This window comes from Geotrypetes seraphini, chromosome 13 (genome assembly GCF_902459505.1).
Source record: "Geotrypetes seraphini chromosome 13, aGeoSer1.1, whole genome shotgun sequence".
Taxonomy (NCBI): Eukaryota; Metazoa; Chordata; class Amphibia; order Gymnophiona; family Dermophiidae; genus Geotrypetes; species Geotrypetes seraphini.
In genome coordinates, this window is record NC_047096.1 from 56679151 (window position 1) to 56694882 (window position 15732).

Sequence of the window (15732 nt, forward strand, 5' to 3'; positions counted from 1 at the left end):
ACAGCTTGCATTGGTGGCTTCGGCCAGTCTCCATTGAGGGGCAGGCCCTTCCAGATAGCATCATGGATGATACTGACCACAGATGCCAGTTTTACGGCTGGGGGCCCATTGCAATGGCTATCTGATTCAAGGATGATGGACTTCCTCTCAAAGGAAATGGTCGTTAGACAGGAACAGAGAGCCATACGGTTGGCATTGCAGACCCTGGGGAGATCCTGGCCGACTCGAAAAACTTGTACCTAGCCTCCCGCCTCCCCCATGTACTTTTAAAATTCCTGGTGGTCCAGCAGAAATCCGAGACAGGTGGAATCCCTCCCGCCTCTTGTTCTGGCCGACTGTACCTTCCTTTACCTCTCTCCCACCTCCTCCAGGTAATTTTACAATCCCCAGTGGTCCAACAGTGAACCAGAGCAGGAGCGGCCTTCCCGCGCTCCTGCCCCGTGGAGAGCCGCTAGTGATTGGCTGCCGTGAGATCCCACATGCCTCAGGTTCACCGCTGGACCACAAAGGATTGTAAAAGGTACCCGGAGGAGGCAGGAGAGAGGTAAAGGAAGGTATAGTCGGCTGGGACAGGAGGGATCCCTCCTTTCCCAGCCCACTACTGGCCCACCAGGTCTTACAGCAGGCCCAGCAGAGGCCTGCAATAGGTCTGAGAAGGGGGCGGGGGGCACTGATCCAAATAAAAGCAGAGACCCTCAATATTGGGGAACAAAATCTCTGCTTATATTCAAATATATACGGTAAACTGAACTCTAAGAAAGGAAATGTATTCTTTACTTTACACAAGACATCCTCTTTCCCTCAACAGCAGCATTACCATTCCAATAAGGCATGGAGTTGAGAGGCCAGAATCCAACCCCTAAGCCTGCATTAGAAACTTATAGATACCAAGTGTTAATTCCTAGTCCTATCAACCTCCTTTCTTAAATAAGCTACCCACTAACACCCCCATCCCTCCCCAAATAAAAACACTCTTACCTGATGAGCTTGAAGCCCATTCATTGCCCGTGTCTCTGTCACTGTCTCCTTCCTTTGTTTCAGTGGTGGCAGATGCTGAGGTGCTTGAACAAGGAGTACCAATGATCTGCTTCCTCTTGCGTCGTCGGCCAGAACATTTGGATCTTGGATTGTTAAGCATCGCATACTCTTTGGCTCCATCCTGGGATTGAAACATATGCAAAGATGAAATCTACATTAAAAGTTCTTACATTAATAAAGGGAAAGATCCAAGAGGTGAAATCCCAATTTGCACACCAGGTCTAGGTAGAGTTTGGGAAGTCCAGGTTGGGACATTCACTATTCCCACCAGTATTTTATGGCAGGCTCCACTGAACAGTATCAATGCAAACTGATGGACAATGGTTATTAAGGTCTTTTCTTCCATTTTTCTGGAATATAATTTGGAGCCATTTTAATACTAGATAGTAGCAAAATAGCTATATAAACATCTCATATTTCTCATCAGTAACATATGCTGCAAGATCCAGTTTGGGTTTCATTATCATCCTTTTTATACAAAAGGTGCAAAGAAACACATTCTCAAGGCACGTGTCAAGCCATGCCATACCATAGAGAAAAAAAAAAAATTTAATGGAAGGATTGCTTGTTTCTCTAGGACTTCCTAGTGCTACAAGATACATTTTAATATCACACTAAAGTTATAAAGAGGAATAAACTATATAATCTTACTAGCAAAGCCTAAAAAATATAGAGAGTATAACCAGAAAACAGGCTAAGCACATTACCGAGGTGAAAGTTATTGATGATGTTCTTTTGGTATACGAGTCATTAACTATCTTAGGTGTAAGGCTTGACTCTGGCCTAATAATGAAGCTCCAAGTAACTAAGACCATACAGGCATGCTTTGCACAAATGCATTTGTTATACCGATTAAAACCAGTGCTGGTACCACATGATTTTCGAACGGTTGTTCAGGCCATGGTCTTGTCGAGAATTGATTACTGCAATACCCTGTACCTTGAAATAACAAAAGCAAGATGCAGAGCATTGCAGGTCATACAAAATGCAGCAGCTCGTTTGATTACAGGTTTGTCAAAATATGATCATATCTCACCATATCTCCAAAAATTACATTGGCTTCCAGTCGCCTTCAGAGTATAGTATAAAGCATTGATGATTTGACATCAATTTTAGCATGGAAACATCCCAGAATTGCTTAAAAGTAATATATTCAGTAATACACCAAAAAGATCTTTGCGTTCTGAGAATTTAGCTTTACTGAAGACATCTGTGAACCCAAGACTTGTTGAGACCAGTAAAATGACTTTCTGCTGTGCAGGAGTTAAGTTATGGAACTCCTTGGTGGGTCAGATATGAAATTGCTGTGAAAAAGGCAAGTTTAGAAAATTCCTTAAGATGCAGCTATTCGTAGATGCCTTTTTTTTTTTTTTTTTTTAGCTATTTCTGGTAAAGTTGACACTAACATTAGCGATCTTATGCAGGCTGATGAAATGAGGTAAATTGAGGCCAGGGGGAACACGCAGGCCTTCCGGAGGAGATGGGGGGGGTTGTACAAGCCTTCAGGAGGGACAGGCAGGCCTTAGATGCAGGCTTTCAGTGGGGACAGGCAGGCCTTGGATGCAGGCCTTCAGGGGGGAACAGGCAGGCCTTGGATGCAGGCCTTCAGTGCGGACAGGCAGGCCTTGGAAGCAGGCCTTCAGTGGGGACAGGCAGGCCTTGGATGCAGGCCTTTAGTGGGGACAGGCAGGCCTTGGATGCAGGCCTTCAGTGGGGACAGGCAGGACTTGGATGCAGGCCTTCAGTGGGGACAGGCAGGCCTTGGATGCATGTCTTCAGGGGGGACAGACAGGCCTTGGATGCAGGCCTTCAGGGGGGACAGGCAGGCCTTGGATGCAGGCCTTCAGAGGTGGGGTGCAGGCCTTCAGGAGGGATAGGCACACCTTGGGTGCAGGCCTTCAGGGGGGGCAGGCAGGCCTTCAGAGGAGAGACAGACCTTCAGGGGAATGAGCCCTGGTGTGGAAGTACACGGAGGGAGGGAAGGGGGGGGGGGGGTTCAAAGAGACGTGCATATACTGTACTTTGGGAGGAAGAAATAATGGGACTAAAAATAGAGGAGAGGGAGAGAGATGATGGGCAATGGGATTTAGGGAGGGAAGGAATAGAAAGGGAGAGAAGTTGGGCACAAGGAATGGTGTGGAGGGGGGATAGAGATACTGGAAAGGAGGGTATTTGGGAAAAGAAAGGAAGAGACGGTGGACCCTGGGGTGGTAGGGAAGGAGGGAGAGATGCTGAATGAAAGGGTAGTTGAGAAAAGGTGGATCTGTGGATGAAGACAAAAAAAAGAAAAGATGCCAGACCTCCGGGGGAGGGGGGGGGGAGGAGGGAAGGGGAAGGGGAGGACAGAGATGGATGGTTAGCATGGAGAAAGAAGGAGACCCCGGCAAGCAAGTTATCAGAAGACAACCAGAGCCTGGGACCAACAAGATTGGAATAAGGACCAGACAACAAAAGGTAGAAAAAATCATTTTATTTTCTGTTTTGTGATTACAATATGTCAGATTTGAAACATGTATCCCGCCAGAGCTTGTGTTAGACTGCAAATGTGAGCTAGGATTTAACAGAGAGAGGAAAAGTCTTTTTTGTTTGTTTACACCAAAGTGCCACTGTGGTTAGGAGAAGGCAAAGGGGATGAAGAGGCTATAAAAAGGGTGAAGAGGTTATAAAATAAACCCACCAGGATGTTTAAAAAAAAAAAAAAAAAAACACAAAATACCCAATTGGGCAGGAAAATCGAATCGAATAGGAAAATCGATTCAATAGGCTGAATCAAATCGAAATTTTTTTTCCTGAATCGGGCAGCACTAGTGTGTATTAAGTCCTTTTCTCCTGAAGAAACGGAATGGAGTGAAACAAGGCTCTTGTAGAGGAAGGGATTTGTTTTGAATTTTTTGGCTTCTTGCCAGAAGTACAGATGGAAGCTGCACATGAGCCTCGGGACTGAGTGATTTGTTTAAGGAGGAGATGTGTGCCCTCAGTGGTTTGAAGCCTTTCAGGGATCTGTGAACTTTGAATTTGTGTGTGGAGATTTGCAACTGTGAACTGTGAACTATGATGAAGAGGAGATTCAGTGTTTGCAGATCTGCTGTGTGAAAACTTTGTTTTTGTTGAGGTCCCGGGACTGAGCAGCTAATACTTGGCTTGTCTGTGTGTTTGTTTTGTTAAGTGTTTGTTCTTTGTATTACCACACCCTTAGACACTGGGGAGTTTAGTGCTTTTGGTTTGATTTTGTCTCTACAGCTAGCAATACCTTAGTTTTTTTTTTTCTCCCATGGGTGGAGTTTTTTCCTGGGTAAGTGCTGGCTGTAAGAGGAGCTGATGATTATAGCAGGTCAGCTGTATAGCTGAATACAGAGGCTCTGGTGTTCCTGGCAGGGCCTGTAGCTCTGAGGCTCGTTTTGGATAAAAGGATTGTTTAACTTAGGTGAAGCCTACTCTCCCGGGTGTCTAAGTTATTTTGTCAGAGTAGGTTTTTGATGTAATTTATTTAGCTGACATAAAGTTACCTTGTGTGTTGTGCAAGAAAGTTGATGAATTATCCATGCTCTTTATTGTCCACATCATGGTATATTTCTGAGGATTGTTTGTATGTCAATTTTATCACATATCTATTTTATTATGATTTGTTTATCAAGTGTTTATTTTAAATATTACGTATGTAAATTATGTAAACCGTTTAGTGTTAAATGGTATATAAATTTTTTAAATAAATAAATATCAATAGATACTGCACTAGTTTCAAATAGTGGAGAAAACCCCCCTCAAGATATCTTGTTCCAACAAGTTTCAACTTGATGAGACTAAATATATCTTATATATAGAAGCTTCTTCAGTCATTGGTCAAAAAAACTCCACTGCATGTCACTCAAGCAGTCTTCAAAAAAATTGCAAAATGTGTTTTTAAGCACAGTTTTCGTAGACACGATCCCATATCATTCATAACTCACAACCATAACAGTTAAAAAAAAGCAAAGTCTAGCTGTCTTTATCTCGCATTCACAAAAAAGCCCATAATGGCCCTGTTTTGCCTCCAGCTTTCACCAAACACAAAATTCTTCACCCTCACTATGGGATTGCACCAAACGGCTCAAAACACAGAAGAAACTTTGCTAGTAACATTTTAATAACAGACATCCTGGGGAAATATTTCAGTCTCAGGCAACTGTTCAGGTTTGCAAGTCTGAAGAACCAGAAATCTTCAGGATATAACAATAAACTTCTGCTCTCAATTTCCTATAGCTGCTCAAAAGAAAGGAACAGGGAATCCTGATTAAAAGCACTGGCACAAACAGGAGGGAGTGGGCATTCCTCCTGCTTTTATTTTTTTTTTGGGGGGGAGGGGGGAAGGGTAGGGTAGGGGATGTATTTATGTTATTTTTGCATCCTTATTTTATTTATTTTTAACATTTTAGATTATTTTTTTCTTATTCTTTTAATTTAGTCTGATTTTTTATCATTATTTATTCATTTTATGTCCCTAACCATAACACCCATTCTTGGCTGCATTCTACAACCTACTCACCGCTGTGGTTCAATTCAGGTCATTCCCTTAATGTTCATGAGGTCTGCGGTGGGATAGATGAGAGCGGCGAGAAATTAGGGTGGCAGCAGGAGATCTCCACTCATCTGTGCTATTGGCCTTGTCATCAGGTCCTGCTCTTGATGTCGGGCGGGGCCTGCTTCAATGGCGGCCCGCTGGCTTGTTCTAATGCCGGAGCATCTGATGTCAGATCGCTGTGGAGTTGCATTCCAGAGGATCGGCCTTAATGGAAGCAGATGGTTGTGTGTCCCTAAGACTTCCCCTCTGTTGGCAACACTGGACTGCATCGTCGTCTTGAGTCCTCCTTCTGCTGATGGTGGTTTGACGGCGAGAGATCATCTGGGGCCTGCCCTTATATCTTTGGCCTGCCAGCTGTGCTGGATGGACTCGGTGTGTTTGTCAGCTGTGTCATCCTACCCCCGATTGCCTTTTATTGAACTAAGCTGAACTATTGAGTTTTATTTTAATTTCAGTAACACTCTTGCTTTCTTTACTATTCCATTTTTCTCTTCTTTTCAGTGATTTTAATACTGTTTTATTCTTCTATTCTCCTACCATTTACTGTTTAGACCACTAAGTATAGACGGTGATCCCGTTTGGGACAGAGAGGGAATATCTACGTGCCGTGGTATGGTTGAACCAGTCTTCAATGCTAACAATTTTTCCTTAAGGAGAGAGAAGAGAGAAGAGATATTAAGGGGTAGCAGAATGAACACACTTGTAGGTCAGCAATAAGAGATTGAACTGTATGCAAAGGCAGATAGGGAGCCAGTGAAGTGATTTAAGGATAGGGGGTAACATGAATGTAGCGAGGCCAGTAGAAGATGAGTTGTACAGCAGAGTTTTGCACAGATTGCAGAGGTGGGGGGGGGGAGGTGGAACTCTGGGAGACCAGTTAGAAGTACATTGCAGTAATCTAAACGTGAGGTTACGAGAGTGTGGACAAGGGTCCAGGGAGTGTGCTCACAGAGGAAGCGGCAAATTTTGCTGATATTATGGAGGTAGAAGTGACAGGCCTTAGCAGTTTGTTGGATATGCGTAGAAAATGAGAGGTCGGAATCGAAGACTCCAAGATTGCAAGCAGAGGAGACTGGAACGATGACAGTGTTATTTACCGAGATGGAAAATGAAGGAAGAGGAGCAGCTCAGTCTTGGACATGTTTAGTTTCAGATGATGGCAAGACATCCAGGCAGCAATGTCAGCCAAACAGGCAGAGACTTTTTCTTGGATTTTAGGTGAAATTTTGAGTGTAGATAGGTAGATCTGGGAGTTGTCAACAAATAGGTGATACTGGAAGCCATTGGAGGAGATCAGGGAACCGAGGGAAAACATGTAGAGAGAGAAAAGAAGAGGTCCTAAGACAGAACCCTGGGGTATGCCAACCGCTAGTGGGGTAGCAGCAGAAGAGGACCCACCAACACATACACTAAACGTGTGATGGGAGAGGTAGGAGGCAAACCAGGAGAGGACAGATTCACGAAATCCAAGCAAGGACATTATATCATGGAGTAAGCTGTGATTAACAGATCAAAGGCAGCAGTCAAGGAAGATGAGGATTGAGTAAAAGGCCCTTAGATCTGGCCATGAACAGTTCACTGCAGACTTTGGTGAGGGCAGTCTCTGTGGAATGTTGGGGGTGAAAGCCTGATTGTAGAGGATCAAGAATCTGTCGAGTTGAATGGAAGTCCAGGCAATGACAAGAGGACAGCACAGCACACTTAAATAGCTTGGATAGGAATAGAAGAAGGGAGACAGGACAATAGTTGGAAGGGCAGCTGGGGTCCAGCAAAGGGGTTTTTTTGAGAAGCAGCTTAACTACCACATGTTTGAAGGCAGCAGGGACAGTTGCAGTGGAAACGGATAGGTTGAGAATATGGGAGATGAGAGGGATAACAATATGTGAGATGGAGTAAAGTAGAGGGGTGGGAACAGGGTCTGAGGAGCATGTAGTATACTGCTGACAGAAGTTGCACAGCTTCTTCCTCTGTGATTTCAGAGAAGGAAGAAAAGTCAGTGGTAGTTGTTGGAGGATCAAGAGGGTGGAACCAGGCAAGAGGAGCTTCCTGTTTGGGTGAAGAATGAAGGGGTGGTGTGAGTTTGAAGGTCAGGAGAGTGGATGGTGGATAGGGGAGAAGGATGTGACTTTGTAGCGAATTCAAGGATGATTTTGTGGACCTTGTCTTGGAAGTAATCAGCTATAGTCTGGGGAGAGAGAAAAGGAGGTGTCGGAGGTGGGGGCACTTTGAGGAGGGAGTTCAGCATGGTAAAGAGACAAAGGGGGCTGGAAGAAAGGGAGTTAGTTACTTGGATGTAGTAGTCTTGCTTGACCCATGTAAATGCAGAATTAAAGGATGTCAGCATAAATTTAAAGTGAAGAAAGTCAGCATGTGTGTGAGATTTTTGAGCCAAAGGTGCTTGACACAGTGAGTACAGGAATGTAAGTAGCAGATACTGGGAGTGAGCCAAGATTGAGGTTTGGTTAAGACTGACAGAGAGGGAACAGGGGGAGCAAGGGTGTCCAGAGCAGAGGAAAGAATAAAGTTGTACAACAAGACAACCTTGTAGACAGACTTGAATAACATAGCGGAGACAAGGAGAGGTGAAACAGTGGTTGAGAGTGTGGAAGGATCGAGAGCTTGAAGATTTTGAAACCTGTTGGTGACGACTGGGTGTGGCTGTGGGGGAGGGGGAGTAATTGTGAAGGTTATCAGATGATGATCAGAGATGGGGAGTAGTGAGGTAGATACATTAGAGAGAGAGCAGTGGCCATCCCGGTGAGTGGGGGTAGTGGAGCACCTGGAATGACCTCACTGAAACGACCAGAACAGAAATCAACTACACCACATTCCGGAAAAAAATGAAAACCTACCTCTTTGATACTTGAAGAACTCAGATCTTCCCCTGCCCAATGTATCTCCCCCTTTCTCTCTTCCCTGCCTCTCTCCACTTCCTCTCACTTCTCTTTGTAAGTCGCCTTGAGCCTGCATAGGTATGCGCGACGCAGATATAGAAGATTAGATTAGATTAGACCCTCAAGGTAGTCATCCCTGTTCAGCTTGAGGCTCAGTTCATCAGTTGGCCCACCAACCAGTTCAGAAGCTGCATGATTTACTCATCACCATTTACTAGAGAAAGAGAAATATTGAAGAAACAAGATTGCATGGTGCGCTTATAGGGCAGCTGTTTCCATCTCTGGTTGGCAGGCAGTAACCACAGGTTCTGGACTAGGCTGATGCAGATACTAAGGAAACTACTTTTAGAAAATGTATTTGTTATTGAAACCCAAATTAATCCCCCCAATTAAATAGGTGCCTTTAATGAATGTTCCCTCCTACTCAGTCACCACTAGGAATCATAGGAGACAATTTTTCCAAAATGATTGGGGGTGCCGCACACAACACAAATGAATGCTCCCTCAAAGTATTGGAATTTGCTCAATACGGGGAGTACTGAAGCACCAATACCCATAGAGCTTGCTCCAGTGCTAGGAATCAAAGCAAATCAGTGTTTGGGGGAAGGGTGAGAAGAATAAGAGAGATATGTCTGAGTTAATTTTTTTATCAAAACCATATACAGAACACAGACAACTGGGGAACAGACAATCTTTCTAGTACTCCCCTCACCTAAAATGGCTCATTATGAATCAACTCATAATTCTGCATTTTTCTTTTTATCCCCATTCTTAGGAAAAATAATATCCCACAAGTTAATCATAATGAACTTTTATTTCCTAAATTTAAGTCTTTGTTGAAAACGAATTTTTTTAATCTGGCATTCAATCCGGCTTAGTAACATAGTAACATAGTAGATGACGGCAGATAAAGACCTAAATGGTCCATCCAGTCTACCCAACCTGATTCAATTTAAATTTTTTAATTTTTTTCTTCTTAGCTATTTCTGGGCAAGAATCCAAAGCTTTACCCTGTACTGTGCTTGGGTTCCAACTGCCGAAATCTCTGTTAAGACTTACTCCAGCCCATCTAAGCCCTCCCAGCCATTGAAGCCCTCCCCAGCCCATCTCCCCCCAAACGGCCATATACAGACACAGACCGTGCAAGTCTGCCCAGTACTGGCCTTAGTTCAATATTTTATATTATTTTCTGATTCTAAATCCTCTGTGTTCATCCCACGCTTCTTTGAACTCAGTCACAGTTTTACTCTTCACCACCTCTCTCGGGAACGCATTCCAGGCATCCACTAACCTCTCCGTAAAGTAGAATTTCCTAACATTACCCCTGAATCTACCACCCCTCAACCTCAAATTATGTCCTCTGGTTTTACCATTTTCCTTTTTCTGGAAAAGATTTTGCTCTACGTCAATACCCTTCAAGTATTTGAACGTCTGAATCATATCTCCCCTGTCTCTCCTTTCCTCTAGGGTATACATATTCAGGGCTTCCAGTCTCTCCTCATACGTCTTCTGGCACAAGCCTCCTATCATTTTCGTCGCCCTCCTCTGGACTGCCTCAATTCTTCTTACGTCCTTCGCGAGATACGGTCTCCAAAACTGAACACAATACTCCAAGTGGGGCCTTACCAATGACCTGTACAGGGGAATCAACACCTTCTTCCTTCTACTGACTACACCTCTCTTTATACAGCCCAGCATACTTCTGGCAGCAGCCACTGCCTTGTCACACTGTTTTTTCACCTTTAGATCTTCGGACACTATCACCCCAAAGTCCCTCTCCCCGTCCGTGCATATCAGCTTCTCTCCTCCCAGTTTAATTTTTAACCTTATTCCTGTTGAAGATGGCTGTTTCCGGAGACAACATCAAAAGGGGATTGGGGGGAAGGGTTATTTTTACTTTTAATATGGCGTTATTTTCTTGGTTTTATTTGAGCGTTTTTAATGTTTTATAAACTGCATGTATCTACTGTAAATTGCAGAATATCAAATTTTAATAAACCTAATGGACAGCAACAGTCATAACAAGTTATGCATATCTTTTATCAAATTAAACTCCAAGACACTCCACTTGTATAAGTATTAAAGGAAGAGGTAATAATATCACATAAGCTTCCAATATATATGGTTGTAAACCATATACATATACACCTCTTTCATTTCCAAAATTACCAATTCACTCGATCCTCAGCGAGGCCACCTCCCCACTCAGCATACCCTCATGGTGGGCGGCTTTATGCCTCAACTCGTCATTGGATCCTTCTTATAATTTTACTTTTTTTGACTTTTTATCTAAAAAACATTTTCTTTTACTTATTACTTTTTAAATATCTATTAAGGATAATTCACTTAGCTTTATAGCTCAGCTTCTGATCGCTATTCACAGAACGGGGGATAACCGACATGTTTCACCCATGTGATTTACCACGGTTTTCTCAAGGCTATCACTCCATCCTGAACAGACCAGTTCACTCTCCAAAGATCTCTGGAGAGTGAACTGGTCAGTTCGGGATGAAGTGATAGCCTTGAGAAAACCGTGGTAAATCACATGGGTGAAACATGTCGGTAGGATGTCTAAGTCTGACATTGGATATTCCCTGCAAGACGTCCAAACAAGTTGGAGGCAGAAAAATGGCCATTTTTGAAACTGGCAAAACCACTAGACGTCCACATTATTAAAAAACCACCTTAGACGTCTTGGCTGCTAGGATGTCCAACTTTGTTAGCAATTTTCGACGACAAAAACATCCAAGTTCAAAATGTCCAAATCCAAACCATTTGGACGTAGAAGGGGCCAGCATTGTAAAAGACTGGCCACACAGACATGCCAATAGAGCAGTGGGGCACTGCTGTGGACTTTTCATAAAGGGTGCCAGAAGTACATCTCACCATAACCCCATTCAAATGTATGGTAAGCTCTCCAAAACTCCCCCTAAACCTATTAAACCCACATGTTTACTACCCCTAATAGCCCTTATGACTGCAGGTGGCACCTATATGGCAGTATAGTAGGATTTTGGTAAGCTCACTCTTTCCACCATAAATGTTGGTTAAAGTGGCTTATGGGTCTAGGTCCTCCTCAGTATGGCTCACTGGCTCACTCACCAGGCTACTGAAGACACCTGTATGATGCTCTACTAGGATTTCCCATACTAAGTGCTGCTGTTCTACAGACAGGTATGTACTATTTCATTCTGATTTTGGGGGTGGGCGGGAGGGGGCTAATGACCACTGGGGGGGTATGGGAATGTCATAACTTAATCCCTTCAGTGGTTATCTGGTCAGTTTGGGTACCTTTTGGCACTTAGATGCTTTTAAAACAGGTCTAGCACAGAATGTCTAAGTTCCGACCAGGACATCTTGGGAAGGTTTGATTAGGAATACTATGAGTGTCGGAGCATTTAGCGCTCTGGGTCGTGGTAGAAACCTCTACCACGGCTTAGTAAAAGAGGGCCTTAATTGGTAAGATGTCCCTGGTATTAGCAGCAACTTTGAATATGCATTAACCTGCAAAAGCTTTACGCTCATGATGTTCCCCCTTTTCATGTGATTTATTTAGAGCAGGAGTGTCCAACCTTTTGGCTTCCCAGGGCCGCATTGGCCGAAAAAATTTTTTCTGGGGCCGCACAAATGCTGCAGCACGACAGACGAGGGAGCCGGCAAAACGGTAAACATCCGGGGGCAGCAAAGGAAAACACTGCATCGCCATACAAAATACTTCACGGGGCCGCAGGTTGGACACCCCTGATTTAGAGGAATGGAGAAGTTCTGTTTTTTAGGTAACAGGTCTTCAGTGGTGGAATCTGCTCCCAGAATAGCTTTCACTCAGAGAATAGTTAAGCTCTGGAATGCGTTGCCAGAGGATGTGGTAAGAGTAGATAGCTTAGCTGGCTTTAAGAAGGTTCAGACAAATCTTGGAGGAAAAGTCCATAGTCTGTTATTGAGAAAGACATGGGGGAAGCCACTGCTTGCCCTGTATTGGTAGCATGGAATATTGCTACACCTTGGGTTTTGGCCAGGTACTAGTGACCTGGATTGGCTACCATGAGAACGGGCTATTGGGCTTGATGGACCATTGGTCTGACCCAATAAGGCTATTCTTATGAAGTATTTAATTGCTGTTATTTTGGATTTCATCTATCCTAAATTAATCTTTCGGTTTTCTGTATCCTATATTAATGTTTCAGTTTTAAGTATTGTTGCTTTTTTGGGGATGATGAAATTGAATTTTTTTTAAAGATATGATGATATTGTTTTCTGAAATATGTATGTTAATATGTAAATTGCTTAGAAACTAATTGAAAGGGCAGAAAGTAAATAAATAAATAAATAAATAAATAAATAAGAAAGATACAACCTGAAGGTATTCCTTCAATAGCAGAAGAAAAGTGGAAATCCCATGGTGTGCATTCTGAGCTGTATGGGGTAAAACTGAGACCTATCTTTGTAATTATCTCTGTAGTGTTTTATGCTGTGTGAGAACTAGTGTTGTTATGTTGCAAAAATAAATTCCTTCTTGTGTTTTCAAGCTTTTTTTTTTTAAGTTTCAGGCTTAAAAATGTAACACTCTGAGCTAAAACCAGAGGACATAATTTGAGGTTGAGGGGTGGTAGATTCAGGGGCAATGTTAGGAAATTCTACTTTACGGAGAGGGTAGTGGATGCCTGGAATGCGCTCCCGAGAGAGGTGGTGGAGAGTAAAACTGTGACTGAGTTCAAAGAAGCGTGGGATGAACACAGAAGATTTAGAATCAGAAAATAATATATAAATATTGAACTAAGGCCAGTTACTGGGCAGACTTGCACGGTCTGTGTCTGTGTATGGCCGTTTGGTAGAGGATGGGCAGGGGAGGGCTTCAATGGCTGGGAGGGTGTAGATGGGCTGGAGTAAGTCTTAACAGAGATTTCGGCAGGTGGAACCCAAGCATAGTACCGGGTAAAGCTTTGGATTCTTGCCCAGAAATAGCTAAGAAGAAAAAAAAATAAAAAAATAAAAAATTTTTAAATTGAATCAGGTTGGGCAGACTGGATGGACCATTCGGGTCTTTATCTGCCGTCATCTACTATGTTACTATGTTATGTTACTATGTTACTGATGGCTGTACCAGATTCAAGGAAATCCATGCACCACCATCCATGACCCAAAAAATTATACCGCAATTCTTCCTCCAGATGGCAGTGTTTTGAATTTTTTTCTTTGCAGGTGAATTTTTGTGATGATACTCCACAGATTGGCACTTTGTTTCTGGCTCACAACGATGAGCCCATATTTCATCAACTGTCACAATCTTGCAAAGAAATTTCTCACCTTCATTCTCATATTGAGATAACAACCAAGTTTTGCCCATTGCATGCTTCTACCTCTCGAGTGATAACAAAACAGCCTCTTCACATAGACACTATTTGTCAACTGAGGTGAAGGAAGAGATTTCAAAGAAAAATTGACACATTTAACACATCAGTGTTGCCATCTGTTGATGTATTATGGATGTGGAGGCCTTACTTTTCATTCAACCATATAGCCAAATTAAAGAGATCTAGAAATAATATTTCAAAAGGTAGCATATGAGTGAAGATGCAGACATGTGAGTATATATATTTGTAGAAGTGAAAACACTTATTACTATATTTTTACCAAGGTTATATATCTCATGACAGGAGGAAGCCATCATTTATTGTAGGCTACCTAAAATGTCTGAAAATCTCCCAATTAGGATGTTAACTGGTACAATCCATGGAGCATTCTTCCTTCATATGATTGACAGGTAAAAATTTAAGTTTCATATAGACCTACCAGCCACAAGAAACAGTGTGTTCCACAGGGTTCAGTCTCAATTTTTATTTCTTTGTTGCTCCGCCTGTATACATTAGGACTGGCATGAAAGGCTAAAAAAAAAACAACCAAAAAACAAGAAAAAGCTGAGGAAACAAACAGGTTGCAACACAGCCATGATTTCATATTTTTGATTATTTGGTATGATCAAGGCAGCAAGCATATAGCCAAATATAGTAATAGATCAATCATTCAGGTTCTTACCGAGTATACAGTATATCACTCGGGATACTAGAATATTGTTGAGTATTCTTGTGTTAAGGAATAGTGGATCTGTCCCCCCAAATGTCCTAACCCAGGAAGCTGTACCTACAAGGAGACTTTCTTGATTCAGCACCAGCTCTTGTTTGGATTGGTGGCAACAAACCTTTTAACAGAAAACCCAACACCTTGGTTTTTTTCCCATCTAAATCCAACAAAACACCACAGAGCCAGAACAGCCAAGTTAAATTTTAAGCCAGTAAAATAAAGCCTGTATGGAGACTCTTTTCCTTATTCTATAATCTGGTGCCTAAATTTATTACCAACTGAACATGTGGAACAGCATAATAATAATAATAATAAACATCCTAGTCACCCAAAGTCAGAAACATCCAAAGTCCATTCTCGAAAAATATGTCCAAAATATTTTTGGGGGGAGAATCGTCTACTTGTACGTCCAGCCATTTGATCAGCCAAACTGCTAAGTCATCTACATAGCAGGAGATATAGAAATTGTAATTTAGTACTCTGTTCGCCAACATGGCATTTTGTTACAGGCGACGACCAAATTTGTCCATAGTGCACCCTTCACATGGCACAGACAGACTCTTGATGGAGTAGATTTTTTCAAAGTCAACTCCACCACTAATGACTGGTGCTGAAGCTGTGGTTTGTCAAAACCCGGTGAAGAAATTATTTTATACAAAGAGTCCAATTTTCTGGGAGCCACTGTAATGGTGAGGGGTGTTTCCCAATTCTTATCAAGTTTCAAGTTTTATTAAAATTTTGATGTATCGCAATATCATTAATTTAAAGTGATTTACAATTTATGAAGAGTCTCTTTGAGAATACCATGTAATGGTTGTCTGAGAAGTTCTTTAGGAGGCTCATCATAATCTAAGACCTCCAAGTATTCAGCACTGTAGGAACAGTCAACTTCTAGCTTGACTGGTAGCTCTTTTCCTAACTGCCTAATAAATTTAGTGAAAGAAAGTCTTTCAGTAGGAGATTTAGCCCTTGGGGGAGACTTTTGTGGAGATTTTTCCGAGGGAGTATCATAAGCCTCTGTTGTAGAGTCAGAGAAGTTCTCAGCTTAATCAGACTGTAAGTTAGAATCATAAAAGGGCTTTGGTGAAGGAATGCGTCAAGAAGATTGATGCTTAGATTGAGTCTGGTGCCAATCTGATGATGATGAGGTATGAAGTGAAGCTC

General features: G+C 42.5%; 1 protein-coding gene across 11 annotated transcripts in view; it reads right to left on the reverse strand.

Moving 5' to 3' along the window:
• The window catches only part of EZH1 (enhancer of zeste 1 polycomb repressive complex 2 subunit), a 235978-nt gene that overhangs the window by 87624 nt on the left and 132622 nt on the right, over positions 1–15732 (reverse strand). For all 11 annotated transcript variants that reach the window (XM_033918305.1, XM_033918308.1, XM_033918309.1 and 8 more), the window contains 2 exons: positions 14281–14372; positions 979–1159 (listed from right to left, as the gene is read on the reverse strand). In XM_033918305.1, the coding sequence (XP_033774196.1) occupies positions 979–1159; positions 14281–14372 (273 nt within the window). The remainder of the gene's footprint in view (positions 1–978; positions 1160–14280; positions 14373–15732) is intronic.